Below are 21,974 nucleotides of genomic sequence, written 5' to 3'. Positions count from 1 at the left end.
TGGCCCGCAGTTGCTGGTTAACTCTCATGCCCACCTCTCCTAACCCCCGCCTCCATGTTGTTTCACAGTCACAACTGCTCGTCCAGGCGTCTTGTGTCCATGCTGGCGAACAAAACAGTAGATAATGTTGCACCCCCCTCTCGATGGACTGTAGATGATTGCTGATTCGCTGATAAAATGCAAACATTTGTTTCGCCTTTACTCCCACTGGACAATGCCTGACATTTTGTCCTGCGCTGGCACAGCCCTGAGAGTGTGAGGTGTGGGAAGTGTAGAGAGAAGCACGGCTCTGTGAGACTTTTTTCTTGACTGCCAGGAATACGGGGGTGGGAACTTAAAATCAACAAAACTCTTTTAAATGGCTGCTGCAGTTTTTGCTCACATACAATGCCATCCCCCACAGAGAGCGCTCATCAAAAGATTTCACCCCTTCAGGCTGTTTTGATGTTTTATTTCATGCAGGCTTGTGTTCTTAAAGTGTGGACCGCTCAGTGTTTGCAGGGGTTTTCTGTGTAAGGAAATATGCCCACAGCGCTTGGAGCTGGATCAGCATTCCTAAACCATGTGTGTATCCTTCCTTGTCCTTCACCTCGGCTCTCTGTTGTCTTGTTGTTCAACAGTTGTTTGGCGTCTAATGTCGAACATTGACTCGCACTTTGATGTCGCACACTGACTTGATTCTCATATCCAACCGGGGGATATTTCTTCAGCTTGTTAAATGTGCTCTTGTTTCCCCTGGACTGCCCTCTCCCTCTCCCAGGCTGACGGGGACGATGGTTGTGAGCTCACATGATACCGAAGGGGGAGCATGTTAGCGTCCCTACCGAAGCAGCATCCATTACAGTGTTGGTGTTCACATGGTGGGAGACGTTATTAGGGAGCTCATCGCTTCTCTCCTCTGAGAGAATAGATGTGTGATTATGAAGTCATCAGCCATGAACCAGTGAGGCTGCGGAGAAGCACCCCTCCTCATGGGTCCTCGGGGTGCCATTGATTGGTGACCATGTGTTTGTGCCTGATAGACTGTGAAATGGTGTGTTGCTGCACGGCTGTGTCACACCTGCGTCCCACCAAGGTGATTGATTGGTTTGGTCATGTGGAATGTTCCCATCTGGTCCGCAGTAATGCATTTTTTTCCTCGTTCCTGAATAACAAGCACTGGCAGGAGAATAGCCGGGCTCGGAAAAAGGCAAAGGCCAAGCGAAAACATTTTCCCCTTTACACCCCCCTCCCCCTTTCTCCTTTTTACCGAGTTAGAGAAAATTCAAAAAGACCGAGGCATGGCACCTGATTATCCCGGGAGGGGATAAATACAATCAGGAAATCCACATCTCCTTCTCACAGAGATGGATTTTAGGAGAAAATAAACTGTTAAGCTAGTGCGAAGGGCACCAGCTCCTGATTTAGAAAGTCATACTTCAGGCCTGAAGAATGTGCAGTAAAATGAAGGATATCTTTGATCTAGCTCAGGATTTCGACACCTTTCTTGATTAGTAACCCTTTACATATTTCTAGCCTAATCAAAAAGCAATGGTGGTGAGCTTTTCATCACCTCAAGCCTAATGTGTTATTTTGTTTCTTCTTTCCTGTATTCCTCCTGGTTTGATTCCTCTTAATCCTGGTCCCTCTCATTTAATTGATCTATTCATTCCACCTAATGGCTAATTACACATCAGGCTGCATGAGCAGATGCATTTATCATCATAGTACGTAATAATCAGTGACATTTCAACAAAGAAAAAAATAAATATGCAAATAAGAACTCATTAACATTTGCTCTTGCTGTTTTGAATAATGTCACTGCTGACAAGGCTGTTCGCAGAAATTGATGTTGAGCTCAGGGCGAGGGAGACATGTTTCCTCAGTGTATTGTGCCTCAATCTTGTGTCTCCATCCTACTGTTGGTCCTGATGCTGATCTGTATACATCATCTCCAGCCAGGGAAGAAGCTGGTTTGGTACAATACCCCCTCTCCCTGTTACCTCATCGAAACTTACCTAACCTCCAACCCAGCCAGCTTTTATTTACTGTCAGTCAGAACCTGTTCAAAGCATGAACTAGCTTTGACATAATGGAAATACATAAACCTTTGTAAAAAAAGAAAGAAAAAGGAGGCTGTATGGGTAAAGAGTGAGTGCACATCTGATATGTCGTTATGTTGGCAGAAGAATGTATAAGTAACTTAAGAGACTGTCTTACTTTACTTCTAGGTATTCAGAGAGATCAGATATAAGATTTTATGTTAGGTATAGTACCATATGGTCAGTTTATGATTTAATAATCACAGAATCAGATCCTTGTATTTTGCTCCTTGTCACTGTAATCAACACAAGAACAAAGAGTGGAAATCATGGATGAATTAGCCGTGATAGTGCTCTGACTAAGGCTATCCATCCATCCATTGTCTGTATCCGCTTTATCCCTTTTTATGGGGTTGCAGGTTTTTGTTTTTTTTTGCGGGTACTCAATGGACAAGTCGCCAGCTCATCACAGGGCCCTCACTGGTGGCAGAGGCCGCCATGCAAGGTGCCAACAATTTGGGGTTTAGTTTCTTGCTCAAGGACACTTCAACATGCAGCTCAGCTTAGCCAGGGGCTGGGATTTGAACCAGCGACCTTCCGATCACTAGCCAACCTGCTGTCTCAGCTGAGCCACAGTCACCCCGTCCTAAATGATTTAAGTTTCTTTCTGTTCTTGCTTTTTGGGTAGGTGGCAGTGATGCATCTAAATGTTGGTTGCCAACAACCATAAAAGAGGAATTTAGTAGTAAATGTTCTTTTTTGAGTGTCAAAAAAGAGAGAAAAAACACAACAAACAACATTAAAGAGAATTGATTTGACAGAGCTTTTTTTTCTGTAGATATCAAAATAATATTGTAAACATGAATTCTTTTGACAACGATAATCATGATGTCATCATGAATCATGACGGGCCCAGTTCCGACATGAAGAAATCGTCTATTAACTAAAGGATTCATGTATTGTGGTTTGGTGCCATGAAAGTCATCACATGGGAACATGAGCACAGACACACCGACACCAACAGCAAACATGTGTGCACAGACAAGAAAACAGACCCAGTGAGTTGGCGTGTGATCAGTTAATTTTGTTTCTACGTTAACAGCATTTCGTCATCCTGCATTATGTGTTTGTTTTCACGGTGTTGGCTTTCCTTGGTAGAAAGGATGGAAAAAAGAGGCCCTTGGAATGCATCTGAGAGGCAGTGAAGCACGCTCACTAATTGGCTGTTTTTGTGGCGAGGGGTTTAGAATTGATCCCTGGAGACGCTTAGGTCACTACCTTTCAAATTATCAAAGCAAGGGGCTCGACACAGTGCCATGCCGCACTGTACTGCAGCCCTGTGATCAATAAAGGAGGCACAATGTGAATGTCTGGCCAGCATTCCTTCCTGTCCTTTCCCTCTGTGGGATTCTAGCACCTAATATCATTTGTTCACTTCACTAGCGTGGAGGTTGAACTTGCATAACACAAACTGCATTTTCTAATTATTTCAAGTCAAAATTTAATTGAGATTGATTTGTTTCCTGCTTAGTAGTTACTGGTATTGTTACTATTGCTGTTACTAGATATTAGCATATCTTATTTGAGATCTTGGCTATTGCAGTTGAATATTGTACTCTTCACTATATGTTGTATACACAGCCTAATGTAGTGACGAAGGTCTACAGTTATCTAATGAAGCTTGCTTGTGACTTTCTAACTCGTGAATTCTGAATGAAATGACTGCTTTGTAGTGTCAATTTATAGACACTCTGTTTACATTGAATATAAGTGGTCATTAACAAAGTTTGATGCATCCAGTAAAAAACGGTTGCTCACACCTGAATGTATAATAACTGAAACTAAACAGGTATTCTGGTGCTTTCTAGGTGCTTGCTGAATTTGTGTGTGAGGTGTTCTGGTTGCATATTGTTGTTTAAGAAACGTAACAAACGAAACAAAATATTGCTCTCAAAGTACCATTCATATTTTATACTGCTGCAGAATAAATCATGTGGCATGTTGAATTTGGTGCAGTTCAAGATACAAGCTCATATCTGTGAAGTAGATGGTAATAAGCGTATGCTGTATTGGAGAATATCTAGGTGAGCAAAGTGAAAGTGTACCAGTGCAAATAAATCTTTAGAAGTCTCTTTGAGCAGAGCACCTAATCTCCATGTTGAATAGCTTAAATGTGTCCAGCAACAGAAATGGGTGTCGCTTGCAGGCAAAAAGATGCATTTCAGTGGTTGCAATAAAAATAACTTGAAGAATAAGATATCAGTGGATAAAATTTGGTCTGTATGGCAGAATGGGTAGAAGCCCCTCATGATAAGAGTCACGTGACAGCTGCCTGGAGTTTGCAAAACCAACGAAAGAGCGAAAGCCTGACATTCTTGAATCTGGCTAAACAATAATTGAAGTCCAACACAAAGTGCTAAATTTAGCAGAAACTGGGCACAGCTCATCACTCAGATGTCACCCTCCCTGCTGCTCACCGTGGTGGTGCTGTAGTGGCATCATGTGATGGCCAAATCCTTTGCCAGATACATGCAAATTATTGAGGACGCTGCTTCATTGAGATGATGCATTTCTTTCCTGACAAAACCTTGACCTTATCAACACTGGAGTGGCTTCACTCCAGAGTTGAGTTCCACAATTACAGCACTGCCTGATGCCTGGATTGACTTTGCGATAGTTGCTCCGACTCAACTTGATTGTGCCAATCTGCCTGTTACAGTGAGAGATACTGTGGTGCACATAGAATGTGTAAATGCAAGGACAGACACTGAAAGGAAGACCCAAATACATCTTTGTCTTCAGTTGCAGTTTATCAACTTGAATAAGGTGAATACATCAGTCTTATAATCACATTTTTACTTGGAATTGCATTGTGTGATACAGCTTAACACTTGGATCTTTGTATTTTTTGGTTGAACATGTTGGCTTATCCTTATAACAGTTGGTTACATGGCTGCTTGTAGGTTTTGACTCTCAGAAACAGCTAATGAGCAGTGTTAGCTCAGTCGATAAGAGGTGTAAAACATGGACAATTTGTTTGTCTCTGTGGAAACGTTAGCATCTTTCTTTACATTTTCTCCTTTATTAATATGTCTGCAAGGACTCAGTCTGTGTATATAGATTATTTTTCGCAGTCAGAGTTGTGCCTTCACACATCTGCGTGATATGCTAATAAGCAGCTTCACAGAATATTTTAATCAGAATTGATGGATTTTTTTTTTCTTCACAAGATTGATTTTTAATTGCATAGGGGATATACGGTGTGATGGTATTCTGCATACTTACATTCATATTATTGATGGTGATTGCTGTAATTAAGCTACTTTACTTGTGTTGCTTTTGGCCTTTTGTGTGTTTTGCATCTTTGCTGTTTTAACGCAGATAATGACTTTTGCTTCCTATCAATCACTGCACTTTATGCTCATTAGTAGGCCTGTGACACAAAAAAAAAGCACGACTAGTCTGTTGCAGCCCTGCTCAGAACAAATGGGCCGACTTGAAAATATAATAACAGCAATAATAGTGTTGCTCTTGTTGTGAGGCTGTGATCACACACGCCTGCTCAGAGGAGGAAAAACAAAGCATTAGTAATAAAAGCCTGTAATGCATGAAATTGATTTATTCTCCTTTTATGTGTTTGAACTGATTTTGATTTCCAAGCTGGTCCTTCAAACTTAAATACTGAAATCAGGCAACTTCAGCTGAAACATTGTTGAATAACTTGTTTTGCTTCTTTGTCAGGAAATACAGATAATTACAGTGGCATGTTTTCCTCACAATGAGTTACAGTGTGTGTGCGTCAGACAGGAGATTGTGTCACTGCATTGTAAAGGTATATTTTATTCAGCTAATTTAGGCTCCTGGCTTTAGAACTGGCCAACCCAGCAATATGTTCCACTTGATATATCACTTTGTTCTACTTTACTTCTGCATCACAAATATGCATTCTCGTGAAAATCTCAGTTGCCACAGCCCAGAGTTGCAAAATGTGAATTTCATTGAGTTTTGTTTAAGTGGGGATTGTTTTCCATTTATTGCTTCATTGCAGAGTTTAAAAAGCTACACTGGGCTTTAAACTATGTCTCTGTTGCACAAATGAAATAAACTGTCAGTATCAGAATTGATCATTAGAAAAAGATCCTACTGGTTGTTTTAAGGATTTTTTTAGGAAGTTGTTTCAGGACCTTCAGAAGAGGAGTAGAGTAGAAGGGCAGACTAGTTACTAATCAAACCATACATATCACAACTCCGTCAGTGGTCAGAGCTGCTTCGTCTTCGTCAGGACAGTCTAAACAAATTAAGAGACCTGCTCATCCATGACCTCTGGACATTGTGCTGAAGCTAATCCCCAAGTATGCTGCTGCCACGTGGCCGGTCCCCTGAGCACGACTGTCTCCATCTCTTCTTCCTGGCTGATTCAGGTCATGGGGAGTGGGGGAGGAAGCAACCACTGAATGGGGGTCTGCCATATCTAGTGGTCTCACAGGTGCTTCAGCTGGCTCTAGTTTATAAGAGAAATGTGGGTGCTTTTTGCAGTGACAGGACTTTATCCTGTGGCTGGATACTTCTAGGGATAAACGATATATAACGGACCAATAAACTATTCGTATTATTATATTAGAAATTTTAAATTATCGTCTTTGATCAGTACCAGGGAAATTGTAGCCAGTAAATAATATGAAGCCAAATTTGATTTCATTGACTTAAGAAATACATTTACAAACTCTGACAGTTGGTGGCTGCTTGCTCCCTAAAAGTTTGTTTGCGATCCGTCAATAAACACAGGGAAAATAACCTTTCTAGCTTCAAACAGTGTTCTGGGTACCGCATTTTCCTCTGAGCAGAGTTTGTTTATTCAGTTATGGAAAAAAGTCATATTTCTGAGTTTATATAATTACCTCATTCATATTGTAAATAATATTTTAATTGTAAATAAAATGTTTGATGTTCTTCTCCAAAACTGCATAGTTTTACTTGTATTTTGTCACCCTTAGCGTAAAAAACTTGTTTTTAAAATACAAAAATGTGAAATTATCTTCCTGAGATCAGCTTTATAAAGACGGTAGTTATCTGTTATCAGTTTCGACTGAAATTAACTTATATTTCCAATCCTTACTTTAATCTCTGCTAATGTTACCAACTTCATTCATTTGTTTCATCAAGTAGACGCAGCACACTATCCTTTACATTCATGGGGATGAGAAGTGTTTCAGACAGCTACTTTCATGTTATTTTAATACAGTGGTGTTAATCTATTCTTCTAAGTCCACTGCATGGACAGTTGTTATTATAATTTGAAAAAGTGGTGTATTTCTAGCTGAACCAGTTCTGTCTGTCAAATTTTAAATGACAGACAGAAGCTCTCTCGGATTTAGCAAATCCAGACCAATTCCTGGTAGAAGAAGAACATGGTACGGTCGGTACTTCAAAGAATACACATTTGATTTTATTACATTTAACTGCTGCCAGTGGGTCACAGAAAAGAAAGGGTTTAGAGTGAATTATAGACTGATTCAAAGCTCAGACGTTGCATCCATTAGCATACTGATACAGCGACAAGTGTTGTTTTTGTGGGAAAAACTGTTTAAATTGACATGTGGCAGCGATTATGTTATGTAATATCGTCAAATGTGTTGCCAAGTAGTTGCTTTCTAATGCATGCAGGTTTTGAGAGATATAGGGGGAATGGCATACTACTATATGCACCTTGGTCATGGAAGAAAAGCAAAGGGACCTAGACAAATTATTATCCATTGATGAATCTAAGGGCATCATTAGGAATGTGGTGAAGGAAGCATGTAGTTTGAAGGAGGCCACTGTGTTTAAATAGCTGTTCTTTATGTTCATGTCGCATTTAACTGGGTTTAATGTTGTGATTTTGTATGGCTGCTACCCTGGCCAGGTTTCTTTTGTTAAAGAGATCTGAATGGGACTTACTGGATTTATTAAGGTGAAAAAAATAAATAAGATACATTTGTGTTTTGAACATGGAGTTTCTTGTAGACGGTTTGGCAAGAGAAAATGGCAGGTTTTCAATGTTTACAAATGCAGTAAATGTTTATGCACAGTGTATTGCCTAATGATTCCTTGCTTATACTGTGTTTTCTAAATTGAGGCTACACTGTTGATGGAGCACAGGATCCAGAGTGTCTCTGTAGACCCCAACTCTTCCTTTTGCCAGGATCCACACTTTTTGGATTGGATTGGACTTGTTGTTGCCATGTTGCTCCTCCTTGCGCCACAATGTGGACTGAGACATTGTTTTCACACACACATCCGTCTGCTCAGTGGTCATCAATTATTTACATAAGACAGTGTGTGTGTGACAAAACACATGCTGCTAATGAATATTTAACTCTTGCACTTGACCATCAGACCTTTTCTTTTAGGAGTGAAAATTAATTTTACTAAACAGCCTTTAGATATTAGACCGTAAATAATGAAATTCTCCCTACAAAGGAGATGTTTCATCATCCTGCCATGATAGGGAACGTTGGTGGTAACCGACAACTTAATCCTATTTCCTTTTGCAAGAGCAATGGCACAGAACTGTATTGCATTATTGTTACAAAAGAAACAGCTTTGCCATTTAAACCATCTTTCCTGATTTGCTCAGCTCCCTCAGTCTCTGGAGACAGTCTGCACGGATGCAGAACAACTGTCTCCTGCAGGACTGCTCAGATAAGCACAAGTGAATTCTCTTAGATGTGCCTCTGTTCACCTGCGCTTGTGAAAGCAATGTTCAGATCAGTCATTGTGTAACAAAAGATCCAGGCTATGCAGGTTTTTAACGCACAAAAAATATTTACCTTTTCCCCAGAGTAAACAGAATTTAGTTCCAACACTTGTGTCTGCGCCTGTAATGTTTGGAAGTCTGACAAAAAGTAATGTACGATGCTGTTAAAGTTATTCATCATTCTCCCCCAGGAGCTCTCATTTGTTTGTTTGTTTGTTTTTCCTGGGGAGTAAAACTGCTGAGTGTGGATATTGTGATGTGTGTGATTCATGTGTGTTGTAAACTGTAAGTTTTTTTTCCCCCCTGATAGCTGCTTGGGAGCATTTCTTTGAGATTTGCACTCTGAATATGACACTGATAGAAGGACTTGCTAACAATCACCTAATCTGTAATTAATCCACTGAAAACAGTTTGTATAAAGAAAACTTTGTGGCATATTTCTGCTACAACACACAGATCTACAAAGGTCTGTAAAAAATATCTAAAAGGTTGTAAACTGCTGTGTATTTTTTGAGTTGATTAGTGTGTTTAGAAGTATCATAGCACATTAAGAGGACCCGAAGGAACCCTAATTCTATCAAATGTAACAATGGAAACCCAAATTAATTTGGTTTGACTGAATTGTATTAAAAGCTCATCTAGGCTGAACAGTTTACTGTAAGACAATAAAAAATAAGAAATGAATGTCAGTCAGTTATCAATCCATCCTCTGATCCCATCCCTCTGTCTTTCCTTCCTTCCTTCCTTCCTTCCTTCCTCCTTTCCTTTCTTCGTTCTCTGCTGCTTCCTGCCTGCATCAGTACAGTGTTGTACAGTAATATCAAAATAATGTTTGGATCAAAGTGAAAGAAAACAACTGCAGCTGAGCTGCTTAGTCCATCCTACAGAGATTTGGGCATTTCTGTGTATGTTTGTGTTATTACTTAAGTAATCCTAAAAAGAGAAAATGCATTATTGTTTTTTCTGGTTTACAATGAATGTCATTTATTTGTTGAGTGATTGATCATATATGACATAACTGGATTGTATTGTGACTACATTATCAAAAAAGGGAACTTGCACTGTAGCTTATTAGGTATTAATGTGAAGACATACTCTTATAAATGTTGCAAACTGTTTAATCATAACTAACTGAGTTGGCTAAGTAATAAATGATTCAGACACTAATGGGCACAGTGACATACAATTATTGTAATTAAAGTTAAGAAGCAGCAAATTAAGTGTTCATCTAGCACCAAACACTGCAGAACAAAATGCTCTGGACACTGTATGTAGTCTATTATTCAGTTAATCCAGTAATGTACTTAAGTTTCATAAAAGGAAACAATTGTTATAACTGTTCTTTATGTGTTTTTTCAGGTAAATCAGAGAGGGCTTCATTTGTTGGCTACGGGAGGGATCCTGGAGCATCTGGCTGCCAGGTGAGACTCTCATACCATGTTTAGTTTAGTGGGCTTTAAAGGTTTCTATCAAAGCAGTGCTGAATTACCTTCTGTATTCACCAATACCAATGATACTAGTACTGATATTACACCCCTCCTGTCACATTAACCTTTTGTTATAAATAAAGAGATGAAAAAACTTGAATTTAGCCCTGAGATTTGACTCTTAGGTATGAAGTGTTGATTAGTCGGGTTTTAGAAAACTTTAAAATATTGCTAAAATAAGACTTTGCCTCTCTTCCACTAATTTAAAAAAGGGAATCCATGCCTTTGTTTAATCAAGGTTGGATTACTGTAAATCCCTCTTTTCCCTTCAGTATAACACAGTGGTCAGGCTTCTACCAGGACTGGGAGTCAATTAATTTGTATTTTAATTTTAATTTAAGTCTACCTCATTATTGCTTCCTTTCATCTGCTTCCTGTTAATTTAAGAAATATTTGAAATATTACTCTTCCTAAGAGTTTCTAAGGCTTAACAAGGGTAACCCTAGAAACCAAAAGCATGCTGGAACCCTTTGGCACTGTCCTTCAGATATCTATTAAACTTGAAAATGACAGGGATTCTGCAGAGCAGATGGAGCTGCTCTCATTTTAAAAATACCTGACAACATGACGTTTTGCAAATGCGGTTTAGTGTGAAAGAAACTCGGCCTCCTCTAACATTGCACTACACTACCATATGACACTGGGGCACTTGATCAGATACAGATCAGAGATTTAAGAAAGGAGTTCCTCATTGATAAAAAAAAAGGATACCTTTTGAGACATTTTGAAGAAGAGTTGAGGAATGTGTGCAGATCTGCAGCTGCAGAGATCTGAGATTAATAGACAGGAAAAATCAATCTCTTTCCACAGAGAATCTGCAAAGAATGTATGGAGGGAACAATCATAACAACATATGAATAACAATAACCACTGGAAGAGTTTCATGGCAACGGAGTCACAGCTTTACAGCTTGCATTTCAGCCCTATATGCATAACTCCAAGTGCATCTTTTTTCAACTGGTTGATCCAAATAATTGAAAGAGACAATTGATCCCATGATCTGCTCGCCATGTGGCAACTAGTGTACATCATTACCCACAAATTGCCTGATGTGGTGTGTGACTTCTGAGGTTCTGAGGAGATTCCTGATTCAGACTTTCTCACAGTTTGGTTCGTCATTGCTCAGGTGCAATTCACATGAGCTGCAGAGGATTTTGTCAACATTTCAATCTGTGTTTCTGAATCTTTGTGTCACATAGTAAGGATTTGAGTACAACTGCAGGATGCAAAGACTTCAACAAGTCTGTCTAGTGGCTTGAAATTAATTAGATTTCCTGGGTCTTGCATGACTCCCGTATCCTTCCTGTGAGTGAGATGAAAAAAAAAACCCCACAAATTGATTATTGGATAAATCAAATTCAGTTGAATGAAACTAATTCAGAGGTGTTCACAAAGATAGACACAAGCATCCAAATTTGCATGAGTCCTTAGTGGTTCGTCCTAGAATAGCTGTAATGATGAAAAGGAGGCCAGAGCCAATGTAGCTGCAGGGATCCAATATCATTGAACAAAGGAAACAGCAGAAGTGGGTCTGTTGTGTCATCTGAATGCTGTTTTTCGATTACATTTGTGTGTCACGTTGTCTCTGACAGTTGTTTTGACCTACATTTTCAGTCAGAGAATTAATCTTTATTTCTTTTATAGTACCTTTCAGACACGATTTTATTTAGATTTTTTACACATGGAGTTTATTTGTCATTGTTTTCAAATTGTCAGCAGCACGTGTGTTAGATTTTTCAATCAAACAACAAAGCTGTTGTAGGTCTCAGTGAATAATGTGTCAATCCTGAGCCTGTTAAGGGGATTCAAAGGGGGTAAGGGAGGCCAGTTTTCAAGCCAACTATTACACATCTCTCTGAGTTGTACAACCTGACATGATCCCTGCTCTACTGGTCTGCAGCAGATTACTCTAATTAGTCCAAGCTCTTAATTGGCCTCTTAACCCACTTTGCTGGGTATTTGGAGGTCAAATAGATATTGATGATAGGATTATGTGGTGAGCTTTCACAGGTCTGTTTATTTGACATTGAATTGACAGAAGTTATAAGTAACAAATTACCTACTTTGTTGTATGTTACTCTAAAAACAATTTATACATCCATTGATTAGATTTTTTTATATAGTCTTTGTAATGGTTTGGATGTTAAGATATTTGCACTTTACAGCAAAATGCTTTTAGTTCGTTTGCTTCTTTATCTTGAAGACAAAACTGTCAAATGTAGATTTCTTTGTATAAATAGAGACAACATGAGATATGTAGTTGATGTGGATTGGAATTACTAGCTGTCTATACGATTATAAGTAAACACACATCTGGCAAAGAAATCCCTTAGTTGTATTATCCTTTATTTGTAAGCTTTTGTGTCTTTGTTTTGTCTTTCAGCCTGCTGTAAGGCCTGACATTGGGTTGGCAAGTCCTGGTTCAGTGACTACATCAGGGAAGTCAGCTGCCCCGTTATACTCTTTCTCTGGAGCCAATCCCAGAAGACGTTCTCTACCAGATCCTCTGCCTGTCGGTCAGTGCCATCGCAATGATTTTAACTAAAAAGAATAATAGTTGTGTTGTTCATATGCAATATTAAAAATCATCAGAACATAATCCAACCGAATACAGTTTGATTCAAGTCTTAAATGTTTTTAGGTTTCTGTCTTGCACTTACAAATTAGTTGCAATGTTGCTCAAATGAATTGTAGTAAATCTTTGTGTTTACATATACGGTCAGTTTGAGGTAAAGATTGCACCAATCTGAACAAACTGTCAAAAGCTTTTCAAAAAGCTGACCCTCTTTTGTCCACTGCTTGACCAGACAACAATTTACCACTATAATCACACTCTGGTTTGGGGTGGGGATCACTGGCCATGCTCCCAATCATATTAGGCTGTAAGATATATGAGGTATATAACAGCACACTAACGTCTGTTCAAAGTGCATGGTGTACATTCAGTAGATAACAACTAAATCTGAAACAATTTAATCACGCATTTTACTTTATACAGGACAAAACCACAGAGTGGGTTTTGTTTGTTGAGTTTGTTTACTGCAGATTCACATTGCCTCTTTTTTTATTGCCTGTGAATGAGGAGATCTGCTTTCATCTCTCCACAGATCCTCTACAAACAAAAAAGGTCCGCAAGGTCCCTCCTGGCCTGCCTTCATCTGTGAGTGGAAGATCATCTACCTCTCATATAAATAGATTTCACAGTGAGCTTACTTAAGCAGACACACACACACACACACGCCTTCCCTCTCAGCACTTGCACACAAAGAGCGCTCTTGACATCACTACCACATCACTTGACATCAGCAGCGGGAATTCAGTTGTTTTTGTTGCCTCGCTCAGCAGTGACACCAGCAGTGCCTGTTCATTTAAAGTTCTGTTAATGTTTGTTGTTTACATGCTTGTTGTTTAATATTTGTATGTAAATGTCTCCATTGGGTTCATATTTCCACACTTTTTTTTTTTTCCAGTTTTGTGTGTGTGTGTGTGTGTGTGTGTACACATGCATGAATGTGCGCGTGTACACACGTGCACCTCGAGGTGATTGATTTTCAGCGCTGCCCTGTCACAGTCTAGCCTCCTCACGGCCTCTCCTGGGAGAAAGAGAGGCTGTCAGAGCGGATCCCCAGCTCTGCTCTTTTGATGTTTAATTAGTCATTACGTAGCCGAACAGGAGGACAGACAGAGATTAATAGCACAGAATATCTGAAATTTCTATTGGTAATGATCCCGGTGGAGCAGAAACCATTAGGATGCAGAGAAGTGTGGAGCTCAGCTTGCATTCGCTTAGACAGGGGGTGTTGGAGTTCATTAATATGCATAAATCAGTAAGTCAGATGTTCATTGTTAAAGCCCTGGTGGATTGGCAAAGGTTTTATTAAGCCTTGCCTTAAATTCCAGGAACTGGTACAAGACAATGATTTTTCCCCCCTTTCTTTTTAATAAGAAGCAACTGGTTTACCAAAATCCGACCCTTTTCTTTCCTTAAACAATAAAAGGTTTTTTTTTTCTTTTTTTTTTAGTGAGGGAGTATGAGACTGGATTTGCCTTTCAGAGCTTTGATAATCGTCACCTCTGCTGCTGTTACTCTGAAATCAAATATGGAACAGGCCGCGGAACATAAAAGGCTGGCATGTGTTTTGTTTCTGGATTTGTGTTTGAAAAGAAGTTTGTCAGAGCGTGAGGGAGAAAAGCAGTCTCTGGCAGCAGCAGCAGCAGGAACGTGCGCTGCCTTCCTCTTAAGTAAGTGATATATTTGAGGTCTTGTCAGACGGAGGGAGGGAGGCAAAGAATGGTTGCCTCGCGGGTTACATCTCTTTGTTGTGTAAATGGACGCTGGGCTTTTATTTGTCAGTACTTAACACATGGGCGCAGGTGCGGTTCTGTGACTCATAAGAGTACAATCAAGCCGTACAATGCTAGATGGGGAGAAACAGTGACAGAGCATGGGATAAAATACAGCTTCTTCTTGTCACTCAGCACTGCTCAGGAGATAAAGCGTGGAGCTCGGAGGAATTATCCTAGTTAGTCTTTGATCCCATTTGAAAGAATAAAGATGGGAGTGTTGAAAAAAGGGCTGTAGGTCTCTACAAACCTGCTGACAGACACAGGGAAACATAAAGCCAGTTTTTTGATAGGTGGTATATGTGGGAGATAGTTGAGTGGGAGGTCGTCTGGCAGCTTTTAGGACGTGTTGGTATTGGACTAATAGGAAGCATAGGTGAGGTATGGTGGCATTAACTATCAGATGGTGTAAAGAGCTACTTGTGGCCCTTAAAAATGTGTAAAGTGACTGTTGTAGAGGGTGATTGCTGTATATCTAAGTGTGGTTATCAGCCAGGCCCTGTGTTTGTGTCTCTGGTGCCGACACTGGCAGTAGTGAGGGTGGTGTCGAGGAAGTGTCGAAGGGAAGGCGCACCTGGAGTCAGAGCTACTTTGCCAGAGGCAGCTGTGTGAAGAGCCTGCAGCGTACCTGTAAAGCATGAATGCAGCTGCAGATGCCGCTGAAAGCTTTTGCTTGTGTAAGCAAGCATGAGAGCCTCACCAGAGACCTGAATAGCTGCTTGATTTAAATTAAAAAAAAATTCAACACAACACTTCCTATCATTATGTCTACGACTGGGAATTTTTTTTATTTATTTGATTCTCAAATCCCCTTCTTCCTCCAAGCTTGTATTCCTCGCTCCTCTGTCTAAAAATAAATGTGGGAGTTTTAAATCACATGGGCACTGTAAGTTGCAAGTCCAAGCATGCTGTGTGTGTGTGTGTGTGTGTGTGTGTGTGTGTGTGTGTGTGTGTGTGTGTGTGTGCGTGCGTGTGTTTGCGCGCGCGTGTGTGTGTGTGTGTGTATACACTATGTGATGGAGCTGAATCAAAATATTTACAGGAGCACATCCTCTGTGCATTTAGGTTTTGACACTGCGCTGCACCAGGATGTGAAGGCTATCTGGACAGGCCAGCTGGTGATTGCAAACATTTAAATGTTTCTAGTGCTTTTTCATCTTATATACAGAAACCCTCCCTCCGCCACACACATACTTTCCTCTGTGGTCTGCTGGATGTGTGGTTGCAGACATGAGATACTGCAGATGTGGTTGCAATTGTTTGATGCATGTGTGATACCATTTTCAAGGTATACTGTGGTATGAAAATTGACGATTATCACACGGTGTACATTTGCTTATCAAGGGAATTTAATTCTACCATTTAAGTGTTATAGTGACTTAATGATTAGTGAAATTATAATAATCTTCTGTTTTCATTCTATTATGGGACATTGTAACTGTGAATAATAATTATAATAATGCCATTTTTCACCATGTCCTGCAACAGAATGATCAGTGTCTGATATATCAGTCCGAACTGAAAGAAATAAGCTAAATATTTGTTTTATTTAACCAAAATACATGCACTTTCCCAACTAGGTCATTTACAGTTGCGCCTCTGACAGCTTTCTCCTTTATCCACTGCTGCCTGTCTTTTTGTGTCACTGTAGGAGGAACGCAGAGACAAGAATGTTACTCGAGTTGACGACAGGATGTGTTGTGATTATTTGCACCTGATTTGTTTTGGAAATATTAAACATTGTAGCCAAGGATTATGAATAGTGGTTTTATTTCCATTGTCTGAACCAGAGCAGTGAACATTTTTTTAATTCACTCACATTATTTGCAGCACATTACAGACAGACTTCTTCCATTTTTCCCTTTCAAAATAAGAGTCCCAGTTATACCAGTATACGCTGGGAAAAGAGGGAGCTAATATACAGTTGGACATTTAAACAGCTTACAATGTGTTATCTTCATTCATTTTTTTTTTTTTTTTAATCTTCGAACATCAATACAAAAAAAAAGATATTAAAATTTTTCTGCATGATGTTAATTATAGTTCTTGAGTTCTTACAAAAAAAAATATGCCAGTTCAGGCTCTAAATCAGAAGGTTAGACTTTAACAAAAAATCAGAATCGGTCAATAAAAATTGCAATTGGTCTAGTGTAATCTCTAGTGTAATGGTATGATACTGTTAACGCTCATGATGCATATGTGGTACAATTTATATTTTCCCGTTGGATTTAGGATTGTTGAACCCATTTTGTTTTTTCAGCTTCATGCAGGAGAGGAACTTACATATCTATATCTAATATTTTACCGCCTTGTGTGATAGATAAACAAGTGCTCAAGTGTGAAAGCTTTCCCTGTTTATTTTTGTTACAGTACACACATTGGCTATAATTGGCTCTCCGCATTATTTGACTGTATAAACTGAGAGCGAAGGACAGAGCTTGTTGTCATTGGACAGACAGGCGGCCATGCTGAGGGATGCTGAGGGATGCTGATGGGCAGCTGCGTGGGCACCTGTCTGACAGGAGGACTGAAGACGCAGAGGGAGAAAGGGTTTTGTGGCTTGTGGGGGGAAAGTTGCATCTTGGAGGATATTTATGGGAAGCTGCAAGGGCATAGCGTGTGTGTGTGTGTGTGTGTGTGTGTGTGTGTGTGTGTGTGTGTGTGTGTGTGTGTGTGTGTGTAAATAGTTTTTTCCCCCCCCTACAAACCCTTGTCAGAGGCACAGCGGCTTGATGTGACACTTCCTCCCTGGCTTTGGTGACGATGTGGCTGCAGGATGAGAGAAAGAAAGTGGTGGGCTGAGATTCAGTTCCCCTCGGGGACTTTTGCAAGCGAGAACTCTGAGTGTGGATGACAAAATAGATTGACATTTGCTTTTGACAGATCACTCAGACACCCTTGTTTCTGAGAGATTTGTACTGTGCAAGCTGTAAGAAAAAAAGCCTGCTCTAGGCTCTGAATCCTAAGACCTAGAAATGTTCCTCGCAGTGCTGTCTGGTGCATGACATTCAAAAGATATGTTTTCTCTGTCTCTTTACCCATCTGTCTTTAACAGCTCAAAGACAAGAGATGGTAATGTTGTACCACAGCAGTAACCTAATGTTCGTGTTGTTGAGAACGCAGTTCCTTTTTCTTCCTTTCTTTGAACCACAGCAGGGCAGGAAATGCAGTAGTAACACAGCTTGGTGAATAGACTGTGGATGAAATGCATCAGTAAAGCCTAATGTAAACAGTCAGTATCTCCCCAGGCTTCTCAAAATTTGATTTTAGGTCCAACCGCGGGATGGTATAAAGCTGCACGTTTCATTTTTTTGGCCTTTTGTTATTCTGATGTTGTTTAAACCCAAGCACATGCATTTAATTTCGACATTAGGAGGGTTAAAGAATATAAAAAATACATGTAGACACATACATTTTTCATTGCATCCAGAAAGTCCTGTTGGAATGTCCAGTTCCATGATGTAAGCGTTATGAAACAAGGCAGGGCAGGAGTGGGATTATTTAACTCTATTGTATCGGTAATATAGGTTTTTTGAAAAAGCTGCAGGTATTTGGGTGAGCTGAGGGAACAATCATTCAAATTGTTTTATACTACAATTATAGTGGTTACATATCATTTTAAACTCTACTTTGATTTTATACCAATTTGTTGGTAATGAAAGAAATTACAGTGTGTGTCAGTAGTGCTAAACATGTTTTTCTTTTGTGTGCATCTCTGCATGTCTTAAAATTACTACAGCACAGCACAGTAAGAAGTAGTGTGCATCAACTTTAGATTTAAATTTATAATAATTCATTCTCTATCTCTTTACACCTTTTTTAGATTAATTAGTTTATTGAGGTTTTAAGCAAAGAGTTGTTTGCCATAAATGTTAACTGCTATTTTTTTTTCAAATTATCCACAATTTTAATCAACTTCCATTTGATCATAGTCATAGTCCTATTGAAATCAAGATCTCATTTTCAAGAGAGACCAACAAAACTAATGTATGTATATAAAAAAATACAAATATACCAATGGTTACAATATATATATGACCAATATAAATGCAGATGGCCTGAATTCACTATAACCTAAATAGATTTAAATTGGTGGAGATATAGATTTTAGCCAGATTTTTGAATCGATTTGCCTGCCAGTTTTGTCTAACATTGAAAGAAATAATATGCAGTGTTTCTGTAAAGGTTAGTCATTTAGCCAAACCAACAAATGTTAACAGCAGCTTTCACACATACATGCATTGTATGGTTGAGTCTCACCACTCTCATCAAGCACCAGGCAACCATAAGCAGTCATTTCAAGCGAACAAACTTGGACTACCTGCCCAATTTTACCTGTAAGTGAATGTTTTTTCTGATCGTATAAGGAGGCGAGTTTCTGTGAACCCACTGGCACTTTTCGAGCCAGCTGTACTCGGGTCTTATTGTTACTTTAAACTACTACCCTACAGGGCCAATATATTAATATTATGTACTATATTATGTAGTAAAAGTTTAGAACCAGGGAAAAAAACTAATGATTTGATAAAAGGTTCTGCACTGCACATGGATCTGTAACTGTCATCTGGGGTTTGTGTTACTTTCAGCTTTGTAAAACTTGCGCATGAGACAGGTGTGTGTGTGCATGTGTGTGGGCAGGAAGGTCACAGTTAGTGTTCACAAGCTTTCACACGGTTGAGTACTCACACATGGGTGTCATACACATGGGTGTTATACACATGGGTGTCATAAAGAGTCTTGTTCTTCACTTAGGTTTCTCATTGATTGAAACTTTATATTCTGTTAAGCTGTTGTACAAAATGCTCTGTGTGGATTACTTTTTTGATTTATTATTTATTTATATACTTCAGTTTGTATTACAAATTGTATAATGTATATTTCCCGTTAGTGCCCCAACCCGTTTGTGTATGGACAGTTTTTTAAGCTCTGCCCCGACCCCAGTTAGTGAGCTCCCCAGAGATGACCTCATCAGATGGCTGATTAGATAGACACCCTCGGTTTGACGGGGATGACGCTGAACAGTCGCAGTCACCTCTGGGACCCTGGGCCTTGTGTTTATCTTTGTTTGGGTTGCTGAAATTTACCACTGACATTAAAGGCTGCAGATAATGGAACAGGCAAGCAAGCCAGAGGCCTGACCTCTTTCATCTGCGAGGAGAACAAGGAGTTAAAAGGACAAAAGAGAACAAAAATAATGCACAGATTAAAGTCATTACTCACATTCTGGCCTGTGGTAAATTATTCATGTAGGGCTTGCGTGAGTTTACAGCATTAATGCAAACCTTGATTTTTAGATTGCTGGCAGGCTCAAGAAGGCAGCCTGTCAACAATCACTAAGGTAGTGTTTGTTATTTGGAGACCATCTAAACCAGGCTGCTGCGACCTGGAAAGTACATCACTGAATCACGTGATGCTCATGTCGTCACTGAGGCTCTTAGCTGTACGTGTACCTTGATATTTTTGTTCCACTGCTCTTATAGTTTTATTGTGAGTTGTGATGAGGATGAATCAGCTTGTTGTCATGCTTTTTAACTGACATACACTGAAAATCTGCTCGAAAAGTAGGTACATGACTGAATCATATTCATTTAAATAAGGTGATATTTTGCTATTCTTTTCTTGAGTCAACCTGGTTTCAGTTGTCTCATTTCTGGTTTCTGAATCATCTATTTCAAATCAGCTGAAACTGAAGAAATACATCCACACTTTCCCACCACTAAATCTTCTTCTCTCTTTCTTCACTCCTTCACATCTCTCTCATGACTTCTGAATGTCATTGTCTCATTAATTCCACAACGTGAAACAGTACAAATCTGTTTGTTTGATGATGAGAATGTAAACAAAGTGAAGTGTTTGTCAGGAAAAATAATGCTTTCAGGTTTTCAGGGTTTTTAGTTTTTCCAGCAAGTTGCTTAAGACAGATGTCCAACAAATGTGGTGCATCAGGTTTTTTTCCACTCGTAGAAAATGGATATATTTAGCAGCTTTGCTAAATACATTTACTGCTGTCGGCCTTTAAGAACCAGTTAAAATAGCTGTTGTTCGATGGCAGCTGTGCTCAGTTATTGATCTGTGTATAGCCTTCTTTCAGAATTGTAAGCATGATTGGAAACATAGACACAGGCAACACATAGAACAAATTTGATTTATATGACATTTTTGTCCACAACATTGAAATCTTGTTCCAATGTGAGTCCATTGTGTTTTATAGACCAGTTTGCCAAGTATCGAGTATTTTAGTCACGGAAACCACAGATCAAATAAAGAATTCGTAAAAATCGGACACATGACACAAACTGTTTGTTGTTGAACACAAGTTGAACATAAAGTTTTGATAATAAAACCATTTAGTGCAAATAAAGAGCAAGGTAACCAGTGTCTTACATTTTGTTTTAAGCCTATTATTAATCTTCATGTGTGATTTCAAACATAGGTTCTACAGCCCAGAATATTCTTTCTTTCTGCTTGATATGTTTACTCTGTGGTTGGATAGACTAATGGCCTGGGTCTATTTAATGACAGCTGTGGAATTTCAACAAAGATAATGTTGTGCAACAGCTGTAGATGGCAGCCAGTCAAGTTTATTTAAATTTCAGATGTAGTAAAGTTCATGATGTCTCTTAATGCAGCATTCTCTTTAAGTGGCTTCTTATATGAGGATGTGTCTTCAATCAAGACCTTTTGTAAAAGTGACAGCTGTAGGTAGCAGCACATTCTGTTCTGAGAGTTGCAGGTGTAGCTGCTGAAGAGCATCATCTATGTGCACACAGAAAGGGAAAGAGAATCTCATCTTGACATCTTTTTTTCTGCTCTGAGATAGCACGTGACACAGGAATTAGGTTTTGTGATTGAAGATTTGACTACAGTTCTTATTCCTAATGACAATGTTCATGTAACATTTGTGCTGTCCTGTTGGCCTATTGTAATGCATTAGGGCTCAACAGTGTTTCCCCAAAGATTTGCTGACTCTCTTGCAGACCAAAGACGCCAAACCCGTACCTCAGTAGTTAAGACGACATCCATTAACTTTGTAGCATCTCTGTCACCCGTTTCTTCCCGCTACCATTTGAAGCTAAGGCTGAAAAATGCTTTTGGGGGAAAAAACAAGGCCAATTTGTTCCGTTCACCTATCATAACACATGCACATTTGTTGGTAAGATATTTGTTATTAACTTGGATTGATTTAATTTGCAAAATATCTTGTTAGGGACATTTGAACATTGTTTTAGGTAAGTGCTTTGTAATGAGGAATTCATCTTTTCTGGATAGACTCACAGTTATTCAGGCTGACAGTAATGTAAGAGATAAACAGTACTTAACAGTTGGGTTCAATATATGATACTGGGCTCAGTGGACGATACATGATGTTACAATTGTCTTTCTTTT

The 21,974-nt window shown here is 39.3% G+C and overlaps 1 protein-coding gene across 10 annotated transcripts in view; it reads left to right on the top strand.

Moving 5' to 3' along the window:
• The window catches only part of tcf12 (transcription factor 12), an 80,998-nt gene that overhangs the window by 30,509 nt on the left and 28,515 nt on the right, over nucleotides 1–21,974 (top strand). For all 10 annotated transcript variants that reach the window (XM_037094434.1, XM_037094436.1, XM_037094437.1 and 7 more), the window contains exons 6-8: nucleotides 10,117–10,178; nucleotides 12,628–12,760; nucleotides 13,352–13,404. In XM_037094434.1, coding sequence (XP_036950329.1) covers nucleotides 10,117–10,178; nucleotides 12,628–12,760; nucleotides 13,352–13,404 — 248 coding nt within the window. The remainder of the gene's footprint in view (nucleotides 1–10,116; nucleotides 10,179–12,627; nucleotides 12,761–13,351; nucleotides 13,405–21,974) is intronic.

Source organism: Acanthopagrus latus, chromosome 4, assembly GCF_904848185.1.
Source record: "Acanthopagrus latus isolate v.2019 chromosome 4, fAcaLat1.1, whole genome shotgun sequence".
Classification (NCBI taxonomy): Eukaryota; Metazoa; Chordata; class Actinopteri; order Spariformes; family Sparidae; genus Acanthopagrus; species Acanthopagrus latus.
The sequence above is the reverse complement of the archived record's forward strand: the minus strand, read 5'-3'. Positions and strand labels throughout refer to the sequence as shown.